Below are 14,197 nucleotides of genomic sequence, written 5' to 3'. Positions count from 1 at the left end.
TTCTCCAATATAAACTGCAACCGTTAATAATACTACTTTAATTAGTAAATACAAAGGATCATTTAATTAGGTGATGTTTGGATGAAATTATTTGAATTTGATAAACGAATTTAGAGGAAGTATTTCAAATGACTTCATTGCTAATGGAATAGAAATCCATCACCATGTGCCAAAATATCGTTCTAAATGGGATTTCAAGAATTTGAAATTCTACGCAGTATTGAGTTATCCGAACAAATTCGATGGTTTTATTACTATGAATTTAAACCCTTAGTTCTAAGTCTATCGACTCAAATACAACATTAAATTTTTAGCTAACGTCAGTATTTTTCGATAAAATCGCCAATAACAGTCCATGTTTATAAATGTTGCTCTGTGTACAGGAGATTTAGCTATAATTGCCCAAGTTCAAGAGATGACAGTAGAAATTAACATTTTCAGATGAGATCTGAGTGTAAAGAACTTGTTACAAAAATGTAAGCCATAAAGGCTTTGAGTGAGTAGATCTCCAACCCACAGAGCAATCATTTGAGACTTTAAAGCTATTAACACTGCTAAGATACAAGTAATTAAACCTTACACATGAATGCTAGTATACTAAATAAGAATACAATAATCTTGTTCAATTTAAGCAGTAAAACTCTTCCATTTCTGCCTAATATGATGTCATTTACATTTGAAACTTGTGATCAGTTGAAAAAATGAATTGAACAATAAAACTTCACAGCTTGTTGCTTCCGTAACCTAAGCCTAAAAGAATTTACTTGGGAGGTAGATTAATCGGATCATCGAAGGCCGACACTCTTGACCTTCTGCAGTTCAAGAAATCAAACAGCTAAAGTGCAGGTGTTCCTTGAACAGATTTGCAGTATCAAGACTCATACCGTGCTTCTGAAGCTTGAAAGTGATCGTTTGAGCCGTATCTTAAGCCTCCATCATAACAAAAATTATGACCGATGATTCAAACGTCTAAAATTTCAAGTGGGAAGTTCATGGATTCTCTTGAAACCGGTTGGATTAGGTAAGTAAATTACCAACTCCTAGAGTCTAAGGGGCAATCCATAGTTATGGTACGTTCTGATCGTGCCATTCATGTTACCCGTCACGAACACAAGACCCCACGTTGTGGGTAAAATTCTGGGCCCGTGCCTGGTGGCGGCCTTATGCTGCTGGTGATGATGAAGATGATCGCCACAACAAATGTACGGCTGGCTGTCATTTTCTACAGATGGCAAATCGCACAAAGGAAGCTTTTCTTCGGGCCATGTTAACGAGGCCCTGGATGATCCGTCCATGGAAAACCAGTTTGCTAGGGAGAAACGTTCTGAATCCCATATCCTTGATGAGGACTCTTGGTGGTCGTGTGTCGGCACGGTGGACGGAGAACTGTTGTCTGAATCTGACCAGGGTAATGCAACCGTCACACCTTCAGAGATGAAATGCTCGCAGGAACGTGTAGATTTGGCTTGTTTGGATGTTTGGATGCATAAGTCTTCGTGATTCCACAAGTAAATACGAGAGTCCTCGCCAATGGATACTATGTGCTTTCCACTTGAAGTAAATGACGCTGACATCTGACCACCCGACTTTGTCAGACCTGTTATGATCACAGGGGCAATTTATCAGAAGCACTATGGTAAAAGATAATACAAGTGACAAAATATGATGCGGATAGTTGTTCCTACTCTATTAATTAAAGCAACAGCGTTCAAGTCTTGTGCAAAATAAGATGAAATGAGCTATATCTAGTAATGAGTCCATAAAAAGAGTAGCAAAAGATGGAAATGAGGACCACAATATGATGAGCACAGCATCACTCTTGACTTGAAACTAAACCATTTATATACCTTTGTACTTGTGGACAACCTCAAGCCCGTCAAGGATACGAATCTTGGAGTCCTCTGATGTTATCATCACTCTTTGAGAGTCGTTTTTCATAAACTGAGCAAGAAGAATTCCATGTAAACATGACTTAAAATAAAGAAATCCATACAATTCAGCTACTAGGGAACTGAGAGTGATACCTGAATGCCAGTAATTCTGTTGCCAGACGATTTCTTCCTGCCCTGGATGTTTATCTCTGCATTCAGCAGTAGCTCATCGCCTGTGAAATAAAACATCCATGTTAAGAGTCTTTCTGCAAAAATGTGTAAAATGTATCAATCAGAAAGAATGTCAGGAAAAAATACGCACCTGATAGTTCATAGAAACGGCAGGTACCAGAAACAGAACCAACAACGAATCCCTGTCATAATGAAAGAACCGAAAGTGTTATACAAAGTATATCCAATAAATCTATAATACCTTTGTTTAGCATCAATACCACAGCATACCTTTGCGTTTGGCTGGTAACATACTGCTGTCACTATGTCTCGCACATTAGCCCAATCCTCAACTCTTCTCTTTGGGATACCCCAAATTCGAACTTTACCATCTATGGAGCCACTGATGAAGTAGTTCTCATCCAAAGGATTGAATTGAACGCACGTTACTGATCCATACAAAAATAAGAAAAATTTAACTTTGAGCACTAGTGCATAAAGAATCAGTGAACTACTGTAATATGATAGTTACCGTAATTATTGTGATGGAAAACTCCGATGCATTTGTCAGAGCCCACGTGCCATAGACGAACGGTTTTGTCCATGGACGATGATAGAAGATGCTGCAATGGAAAATCTCTATTAAATACAACTAATAATAACAAACCAAAAAAGTTAAGTAGCAACTGATGACTTACATTAGACGTGGACCATGCGAGGTCCAGGACATCACTGGTATGACCATGAAACTTCTGCAGTGGCTCTTCTTCAATATGGAAGATCCTTTCGGGGATGATAACTGATGCATGAATTGATTTTTTCTTTTGAGGGCTGGATTTGCCTTTGACATCCGGGCTACCAAAACTGCATTTATCATCTTTGCAAATGGCATCTATCGTTGTAACACGCCATATGCAAACTACCCCATCTTCACCACCGCTAGCTAGATATTGGCCATCGGGACTAAACTTCATGGTCCAGATTAGGCCATTGTGGGCTTTAAGTTCTTGCCCCGTATAAACAGCAGTGCACTCCATACACCTCTTTCTGTTCTGTTCTATCATCATACGAGTCATTGTTCCACCATCAGCACATACTTTTGGTTCCTCAGAGGCATCTATCGCCTGGTTTTTCTTCATCTTCTGCGTGAAGTGTCTCCACCAACTCATCACTTTCTTCTTTTTCTTACTAGTTCTTGGGCTATCTCCTAGACAAGCCTGAATTTGTTTCATTTCACATTCTTTATCAGACACAAGGTTTTCATTTATGTCTATGGCCTCCACATCAATGCTTATACTATCCAACCAATCGTCATCGGAATAATCAATCGAACAATTTGCTTCACTGTTCGATTTGCGTCTTTCGGATAGCAAATTCTCATCAATGCTGGCACTCAATGATCCACTAGACTCCATTATTCGTTCGGACCTCATCGTTTCTGATTCAACAAGCATTGAACACTCAACAAAACCCATCCTAGATAGAAAATTTTCCCTTCTCTCCCTAACACTCCGCGGCTCCCTCAACCAAATATCATAATCCGAAATGCCACACATCCAACCTTCTGTCACAACAACAGACTCCTCAGACACCAAATGATCAGCAGTATCAAAGAAAATCTCTTCACCCTCACCAACACTCAACATTTCTTGCAATGGGGTTTCCCTTAGAAATCCACATTAAACCACAAGAACTATCCTAATATCATTTCAGAATAACACTCCCACCCTTTATAAATGAACCCAAATTCCCACAATCACGGCCCGAGTTTCACTCCCTAAACCATGGAAAACAGGTGAATAAACCCACAGTATGCCTTAGCAAGTCCTCGTACTATGCCCCCTTACAAACTCCACAAGTAAGAAGATTCCAATTCAAGATAATTTGACATCACAACACTTGGAAAAGCTATAAAATAACACAAAACCAATGGGAAACCAAGCGACCCATAGGCTTCAAAGGGTTGAAAAACGAGTACTGTACCTTGAATTTCTTGCAAAGCAACCCAAAAATCCCAACAGTATCACCGACCCCCCTTTGATTATGGCCACTGCATCAACTCACAGTCATCCACCTCTCCTACAACCCCATAAACAAAGCAAAACCAACTCCCCCAACAAAGGCTCAAAACCTCCCCCAAGTTCTCTGTACTTTGACTCGGCAGATGGTTTGAAACTGAAGGAAAGGTGGGAAAAAGAAAAAAACCCAATCTTCGGTATAAATAAGTGTCAAAACACCATTTCTTGAAAATAAACAAACACCAACACCAAGCTTTAAATAAATGGGCCTTGAGATCTGTGAGTTGTGAAGATGGTATTTTGGGAATTTTGGCAGCACACGAGCGGCGCAGCACAGAAATGCTGCTGGCAGTACAGATGCCTAACACAATATATATATATATATATATATACGTGTATGTGTGTAGGCTTTATGCGTTGCGTTTCTCTGCCAATATGCTATTCTATATAAGAGGCGAGCTCACCTTTTTCTCTCTCTGTATCCTCAAAATGGCACACCACCGCTCCCTCAACAAACACAATCCAAAGTCAATTTCCACACATAGTCCAAAGCAAGCTGTTAAAAAACACATCGAAACTGGAGTTAAAAAAGGCAAAAACAAGAAGAGCCCACTTCAGATAATCCCAAAACAAACCAAGATTTGCAAGAAACGGAGAAGGGATTAGGCAAAATCAAGAAACAAAAGCGGGTTTGACTTTTTCCCAATTTTTAATAGTGGGGGTGGTGAGTAGTAGTATATTCTATTCTATGCATGGGGGATCATAATTGGGGTAAAGATTACATTTTTGAAAATCATTAATGGTTCTTTTTGGCAGAGATGATGAGTGATTATTGGTGGTTATATGGAATTATTGAAGAAAAAGGCAGAAATTGTGGGGTGGGGGGGTGCATTACAGGCTGTGCAGTTCTTATGTGTTTGTTTTTACACAAACAAACCTATGGAATAAAAGCTTTCAACCTAATTGCCTCGGTCTACTAAGTGTGTCTTTTGGGTAGTGTAGCTGTTGCCTAACAGTCGCACAGACAGAGAGAGAGAGAGAGAGACGGCAAAATATAAATAATAAATAAAATTCAGATAGCGATTAGTCAAGTCGCATTTTATTCATTTATTTTTACCTTGGAAAGAATATTTTTAATTATTAACAGAAAAATAATAATTAAAAGAATTCGACCCATTTGACTGGATGAATTTAAATTTTAAAAAATAATTTCAAATAAAAGAGTGCTAAATTTTTTAAATTTAAAGTTTTTGGTGAAAATATTTTCATCTTACAGTTTTGCCCCTAAGCTATAAAAGTTGGTAAGAACTAGATTTTACTTTTGATTTAAATCGACTTAATTATAGCAGTTTAAAAAGTATAAATTTTAACTCAAAAATATTTTTATGAACTTACCTCCATCAAAAAATTAATAAGCGTTTAAAATAAACTCATATGTAATAATTTATTTTAAGAATTTATCAACTCTTTGCTGCCAAAAAAAAAACCTAAAATAATATAAAATTTTAAATTAATTAAATTAAGTTGATTTAAATTAAAAATTATAAATTTCTCGTCCCTAACATTTTGTAGATATTTTGAAATTTGTTTTAATCATTTCATGCCCAAATACTTAGAAACTTTTATTTTTTTTCAGAAGAAAATAAAAGTTTTGGCAAACACTTATTTTGGTGTAATAACCACAATCAAGAAAAGTTTAAATGGGGAATATGGAGAAGTAAAATGAAATCGTGTGGCGTGGAAAGCAATGATGAAGAAGGCGTGAATAGTACACACATGAGAATCGCATTTTTGGACTTGTTTGGGGAACACAAACATTACATCATTTTCTTAATATATTTCATTTTGGAATTATACATTACAGCCTTACTTAGAATATTCTCAAAACAGATTAATTTTATTTTTTATTGATATCATCATTTTCCTTTTTCTAACTATTATCTTTTCTTGGAATTTTCCCTTCACCTGTTGCTTAAAAAAATAGCGATTTTAATATTATTATTAATTATACATATTAAGCGACAAGATTTTGTACTTTTCACAGTAACGAAATAATGATAAATGTTTTATAAAACCGTCATCGGCAGTCCTACGTAGAATTGTTTGTATAGTGACGACTTAGCAACAATAAATTGTTGATGTTACTATTAATATGTCGATAATTGTCTGCGGTGTCAATGTCTTCATGCGCAATTCACCCATGAAATAAAAATAATAATGCACAATTTTTATCATTAATAGTTATACTATAATAAAATCAAAATTATTGTCATTAAATATATATTTGAAGTATAATTTTAAAAATTATAGTGACAACCCACACACAAAAAAATATATAAACAATCAAAACAAATATATTTTTTTAAAAAGGTTTTTCTACATGTATTTTTTCATTTGTAATATATTTAAAAAAATGATTTATTATAATATCAGACCGTAAATTTACTACGTTTTTTTGTTACAAAATGGCCCTACAAATTCGTAAAAAAAGATTGCACCTGTACTATGTGTGCGGGTTAGAGTCTCTATAACTGATGTACTGTTGTCTAGAAACACACCTATCATGTCAAATAGTGTTTAACAACCATTCAAACACACATCATAGGCGTAAAACCGTTCAACCTTAATCATTAGACCGCTTAAATTGATGTATTAAATGTATTAATTCATTAAATAACTTACTCACAATTTACATGATGAATTTATAAATGAATAAATTACAATGGGTATTCCTGAAATTTGTTATAATTATATTTTTTTATTATTTTTGAAAAAATATAAATACCTTCTAAAATTAACAATCATCTAACAAAAATCATTTTATAACAACCCATTCACAGAATACTTGTTGGACGACCAATATAAATATTTATAATTTTTTATATAATAGTAAAATATTTATAATTATAACAAATATATAAAAAAAAAGTTAAAATTTACCCTTTATAAATTAATTTTAGTATTTCTTGTATATGGAGGGATGACAGTACATTGATGTCTGCATAGCAGAAGAGGAGATGTACTGCCTCAGCTTTCCACAAGGCATACACAAAAGTGGGAATCCCTTTTTACCCTTTGCTATCACACATACCTTTCACCCCCACCCCATTCTCTCATCTTTTAACTTTTAACCCTTTTCCTTTGCAGATAAATCAAATACATTTATGTCTATGGCCTTTGTCCTTTTTTGCCAAAGGAGGAGACTAGGAATTAAGATAAGGGGCAGAACACGAATGCTGTTCATGTGAGTTTGTATTTATATTGATTATCAATTATTGGATCGTATATTAATCTAACGGTTCAAAATATGTGTGATACAGATTCAATGGACAATATCGAATTTCACGACGTCGTTATCATATCTTAATCCTACAATTCACAGTATATATAAGTAGAAATTCTCATGTACGCATGTACGGCACGAAAATAAATCCATACACCTAACTGACCAAAATACCTTTCATATACTCACAATCCCAACTACCCTCAATTCACTGCACATTTATTGTATCCTAAAATTTTTTTATTCAAATTAGGTCCCGTCGAACAGTAAGAAGAACTTTAGGATAATTTCAAATTAGATGAATCAAATTAATCATATGAAAAATATAATTATATTTTTGAAATCATATATTTATATGAAAAAATCATTTTATTTACTATATAACTAATTCTATTTTAAAGTAATTTCTATTTTTGTCGTAGAATAAGATGAAGAACAACGAAAATTGGGAATGTTCAAAATTAAATATAAAAAGTGGAAAGAAAAATGAAATTGGAGTATTTGAAAAAAATAACTTAATATTTATAATTTTATCAATAAATTATAAAAATTAATTAAAAAATATATAAAGATTTGAATCAATTTAATTTAAGCAATTTAATAATAAGATATATACATAAAAATGCTCATTTTCATAGGAAAGGGGTGGGGGGGGGGGGGGGCATGGATGGTATCCTAGTAGTGTTAAAAGGGTGGGGACTGTGACCTGACTGTGATGCTTCATAATCCCCTTCCCGTTATGAAATCGAAGCTTCCTTTCTTTCACTTTTTATTTTTTAATATATATATATAAATGTTGTGCTTTTCCCCCACTTTCTCTTCCATTGCTGCTTCTGCCCGTGACATTCTCTTTCCCCTATACCCCACCCCCACCCCCACCCCCACCCCCACTCACTTTCAATTTTGGTCTTTTCATTTCTATATTGCTTTTGCCTCTTTTCATGCACCACTTCCCCTTTCAACATGACAACAAACTCTGAAAAAGAAAATTGATTTTTCTTTTTTAGAAAAATATATTTGAAGAATTTAATGCTCTTTACCAACTAATTAAGAACATGTTTGTTTGATTTTATTTTTATACCAAAATATGGATTATTTTTATGCCAGTTTTTTTTAAGTTTATCATAATTACAAATATTCCTCGTTGTTTAAAAACTTATAAATACCCCATAGACTTAAGTGTCATATAATAAATAACTCTTATGGCAACCCATTATAGGGGGATATTTGTTAAACGATCGTTAATTCTAGAAGATATTTATAATTATAACAAATTTTGGGAAGCCCGTTGTAATTTAATCTTAAAATTAATATGAAAACTTAAGTTTTGACTATGATTTATCAATATTTGCATAATTTAAGTTATGATCAAAATATTTATCATGATTCTTAACCATGACTGTTGTTTTTTGTCTAGTTCGAAAAAACAATAGTAAGTGTAGTCGTTACGTAGTCGTGATTAATTATATTGATCATGATTCTATTTTTGTCCATAAAAATTAGTCTGCACGAAAAAGTAAATTTTTTTCATAGTGTTTACTATGAAATTAAACACATCCTCTAATGTACTTTCTCGAATTATTTTAGATTTTATTATTTTTAAATAACTTTAAAAAAGTGACTTAAAATAAATTAAATACTTGGTTGTTTTATGGCACATGAAATCGCGTTTTGTCCCCCGAAAAGTAGAGTTCGAAAAAATGCATTTTAGATAAATCCTTCTATTAAAAACAAAAAAAAAAAAGGGAGAGAGAGAGATAAGTCCTTCCACAAATAACGATGGACGGCCAACAGAAGTCGTGCTTCACGGAAAACCATCACTTAGCTAATACCCTAATAGTAATTGCAATGTGATATATATATATATATATAGATAGATCGAGAGACGAGTTTTCGGTGCAGGACGCGCTGTATAGAACGTGTTAATTAGACTAATTAAAAAAATAGGTAGTATTTATATACACGGGATAATTACATAATACACTCTGCTCATCTCAAATTTGGTGTTATTATACGTAAACTTTTTATGGTTGGAAAATTACATCTAACACTATTGAGCTTTACTTCCATCTGATAAATAAGTCCCTCTTTAGTTAAAATTTACTGAATTTGATAATATTAACAAAATTACATTTAGCACTCTTGAAATGTGCTGATATCAGCAAATTTGATGAATTTTGACTAACGGCAGGACTTAGTTGTTAGACGAAGACAAATTTCAGGGGTGCTAAATGTAATTTTCCAAACTACAGGAAGTCTACACGTAGTTACATCAAATCTCAAGGAAATAGAGTATAATTATACCTATATATATATATGTATATTTCCACGGACATACCGATTACCAATTTTTATTTTGGGTAAATTATAAGGAGTTCTCCTGAGGTTTGCTTTAATTACAAATATCTTTTTATTGTTTAAAAAATTACAAATACCTTTCTAAAATTACAAGTAGCATAACAAATACTTTTAGATTTTTGTTCATGTGGAATGAATATTAGGGTGTGCGTGTGTGTATATATATGGAAATAATAACTTTTATCTTGGTTAGATGAAACAAATCTTAATTATAATTTTTTTATATTATATATTAATTACATGAAAAATATAATATAATACGTTTGAGCTGAAAAGCTGATTAGGGCAATGAACAACACACTAAGGATGTGAGGTGGTATAAGAATGAGTTGAGTATGGGATAATGAAGGGTGGCGTAGTCTTCACTCTCCACTTTTGACTGCAATGGACGGAGATATTGACGTCTGCAATATTGGTGCATCACTGCAATGGACGGAGATATTGACGTCTGCAATCTTGGTGCATCACTGGACGGCAAACAACACCAACCCCCCCCCCCCCCCTCCAAACCCCATAATAATAATTATATTTAAACTCTTTCTAAAAATAAAAATTATAATTTTTTTTAAAGTTTACTGCTTACAACGACCTCTTTTCATTAAAATTTAAACAAAAAATATTATATAAATTTTAATTTTACTTCTTATTTAATATTTTACGTAATAATTTTGTTCTATACGGAAAAAATATAACGATGTTAATCTTACTCTCTCTATATAGATCACATTTATCCCTTTATAATTTAAATAATACATGAACATATTAAAAAGAGACAAAATTAAGTTTATGTATATTTTTTTTATAAAGTCAATATTTTTCGTCCAAACTTTAATGAAAGAGAGTCGCTTGTAAATGCAGAATTTTTAGAAGGGGTGTAAGTGTAATTTCAATTTTTTTTTAGAAAAGTATAATTTTACATTTTCAGATGGGGCTTAAGTGTAATTCATCCTAATGAAAGATTGAAACTATGATTTTAGAACGAAAATGCATTAGAAAAAATATGATTTTTAGCTACGGTTAATTTTTGTAGCCAAAAGAAGAAACTCATAGCAAATACAAATCAAACATAGCTTCGCAATGCCAATTGGCCATTGTTTCTGCAAGTGTAGCCAAAGCATTAGCCACGGCCACAATCATGGCAAATATTTTGCTTTGGTTTTGTTTAACCGTGGTTAATAGTATTAATTTACCCTAATTTTTATGCCGTGATCATTTATAGCGTAGCGAAAACTTAATTTTTTTTTTGTAGTGATGCAACCCTAGAAAGTTAAAGAATAAAACTATTCGCAAAATGAGTAAATAGGAACAGTAGCCCCAACTTTAAAATATCACGTTAAATTCACATGTATTTTTCCAATAAAAAGAGTGATCTCCGATAAAACAAAAAAAAAAAAAAAGAATTGAAATTATTAACAATTAAAAAGATATAAAACTAAAATACTGCTCCAGAAGATTAAAAAATAAAAACGCCAAATAACCTAAATTATTGAACCAAAAATGCATTTAAACCTAATGAAACTAAAGGCCAAGAGGAATTGAGATCTTCACAAATCTTTCCTTGATTTCTTCTCATTAAAACCAAAAAGGTATTAATGTGTGTCAACTAATTAATGGTGATTAAGAAATTAATTAAGAAGGATGAAGTCCAAACAAGATCATACTTTTCAGGCTAATTTGATTAGGTGAAGATCTTGCCCACTTTTTCTAATTAATAATTCAAACACCTTTTCATCACACAATTATTTACAAATCAAATTAAATAAGAATTAATATTCAATGATGCAAATTAAAGATGTAATTAATTAATTAATTATTACAACATGCAAAAAGCTTCCCGGATTGATGGCTATTAATTGTGCACGATTCAGAATCTTATACAACACATATAGACGTTACGACATGGTGTCCACACTCATAATTAATTTTTACATGACATATTTTATTAATTTCTTATTTCATAAATATGGCGTTAAAAATTTACAATGATAATTAATAAATATGTTTGAAAATATACGAGAGTACAACACCAAAGTGCAATAAATATTTTGAATTTAATTTTGTATTATCTACAGTGATAATTTTATACACAATTCTTATCACTAATCATTATATAATAATAAAAACAGAATTATTGTCACTTAATATATATCTTTTGTGATATCATTAAAATTATTATTAGATATCTTCGTCAGTAATCTTATATTTTTTTTATAGTGTAAAGCGGACAATACATTGCTCCCTGGAGCTCAATTGTATCGCATGCCCTATCATTTGGCGCCACTAATGGATTACTCCTACACTATAAATATCAGAGACTTAAAAATCATAACAAATTAATATTATATACTACGGTCAGATAGACCTAATAAAAAATTTTAAGTTTTGACCATGGTTAATAGATATCTTCATTGGTTTAGCGATGATAAAAATATTTGTCATGATTTTAGCTATGGTTAATATTTTGGTCCCACATGCAAAAATGACTAATTAATCGTTTCACAATCGTGGTTAATTAGCATTTATTTAATTTTAGACTTTTAACCATGATAATTAACCATAACAAAAAGTTATATCTTTTTCTAGTGCATCATCTGTGCAAACAGAGCCATGTCTCCATCTCGAGCCTCTTGTAAAAAGGGAGCTGACGATGCTACCGTACTTTCTACATCGATCGTAATCTAAAAACCTGTTCTATTTATAAGCCCCAAAACCTCTCACATCGGTTGCAATTTAAAAGCCCGTGTGACTTATAATAAATATTAATGCATTCTCTCTAATGAGATACATTTTTCTAGCCAAAATGAATAATATTTTCAGTTATACAGGACTCGATCGCACTACATACCATATCATATATATATATATATTGAATTAATTGTGAAACTTAATATTATTTGAATAGTGTATATGTAGTCTCACTATAGTTGCAACTCTCAACACACCATCTTTTTGACTGCATCAAACTACGTACAAATTGAATTATTGTATTGAACATCATATGCCCAAATTGATGTAGCTAGGTAGGCTCAAAAGTTGTGTATTAATTGAATTATATTTGAACCCCACTCACATGCTTTTCCTCATCACAATTTTATCAAATCAAACTCACCTTACTTTCCCACTTTGCATTTGACTTGGAATGCACACTCCCCCAAATCCCCAACCACTCCCAAATATTTAATATTCATGTTTGTTGCGTTTTTATTTTCAATTTTTCTTCATAAAATATGAATATATTTTTGGATGAAATTGTATTTCATATGAAACTGTTGTGTCAGATCAATATATGTTCAATTAAAATACGTATAAACAAACATATTTTTCTTTTAATCACGATTTCAAAACACTACAAGAAATATGATAAATACTTGCTAAAAATTTGATACTAAAATCAGCATCGGGCTAATTAGCAAGTAAAATTTTTGTTGCTAGTATGTATTATTTGATATATCCATCTTTTAAATAGTTCGTCGCTAAATTCATATCAAATTAATTTCCCATGCTAAATTCATTAGCAAGTAAATTTCTTGCATTAGATAATACAAATCAGCAACGAGATATTTACTTGTTAATTATTTTAACGTTAATTTTTTTTCGTTACTATTGAACAATTTTGTTGTAGCGAAAACTAAAAATCAAGAATGAAAACACAAACAAACAGACATTGAAACCTTAATTATTTCAACCTAATTCACTATATTGTTTAATTCCAACACACACACACATATATATAGCTGAGCTGGCAGTGATCAGATTTCTTGGTTGATGAGATCTTAGGGCCTTTAAATTTTGTTAATTCAAATTTTTGTATTAGTTGGCATTATTAGTTACATAATTATATGAAGATTATCTTTGAGATACGGTCCCTAAGATGTTGTAATAAGATGGGGATTGCTACCCAGGCTTCAGGAGGTTAGACTAAAATCTGCAACCATGTGCTCCTATATTTGTCTAACCTACTTATCCATCTTTCTTAATTGTCCGAATCTCAATTTGCAGCCTTTTCTTGATTAAATTAAGAAACCCTAATTGTGTAATACTCGTCCACCAACATCCTTTTGGAGCGTACTTATGATGTTTGAATTGATCACCACTTCGTTGATTTGTTCACCAAACAATCACAAACATATATATAGGTTCATTAATTAATAAGTTTGAACCCTAGCTAGAAAAGGTAATTATATGATTATATTAATAGTTTAATAAATAATGGTATATCTGTTTGATAATTAATAGTTCAATTCAATAAAGATTAATTATGGAATAAGTTATATTAAATTGTGAGGCGAATATCTATACGTTCGATAAGACTCAAACCCATAATATCAAACTTATTTATGCGATTTTAAGATTAATCACTAGACTAAAATATTAGTAGTTGGTGGTTCTTGATTATCGATGCACCCCACAAATTTGTTAAAACTTGCAATTTTGATCCCATTGGGTGGCGAATTTATCGCTGTGGGAATTTAATTTGGTAAGTAGATGATGTAATT

General features: G+C 32.1%; 1 protein-coding gene across 1 annotated transcript; it reads right to left on the bottom strand.

Annotated features, from left to right (window-relative positions):
- Positions 1–428: 428 nt before the first annotated feature.
- LOC105178110 (Transducin/WD40 repeat-like superfamily protein) lies at positions 429–4,981 on the bottom strand. The gene is made up of 7 exons (XM_011101475.3): positions 2,741–4,981; positions 2,575–2,665; positions 2,334–2,491; positions 2,194–2,245; positions 2,025–2,104; positions 1,848–1,941; positions 429–1,597 (listed from the first exon to the last, which is right to left on the bottom strand). The coding sequence occupies exons 1-7, from the start codon at positions 3,686–3,688 to the stop codon at positions 1,041–1,043; spliced, it is 1,980 nt and encodes a 659-aa protein (XP_011099777.1). The 5' UTR covers positions 3,689–4,981; the 3' UTR covers positions 429–1,040.
- Positions 4,982–14,197: the final 9,216 nt, after the last annotated feature.

Source organism: Sesamum indicum, linkage group LG9, assembly GCF_026168435.1.
Source record: "Sesamum indicum cultivar Baizhima isolate 11 linkage group LG9, ASM2616843v1, whole genome shotgun sequence".
In the NCBI taxonomy this organism is placed as follows: Eukaryota; Viridiplantae; Streptophyta; class Magnoliopsida; order Lamiales; family Pedaliaceae; genus Sesamum; species Sesamum indicum.
Note: the sequence above shows the minus strand (reverse complement) of the source record. Positions and strands in the feature narration are given on the sequence as shown.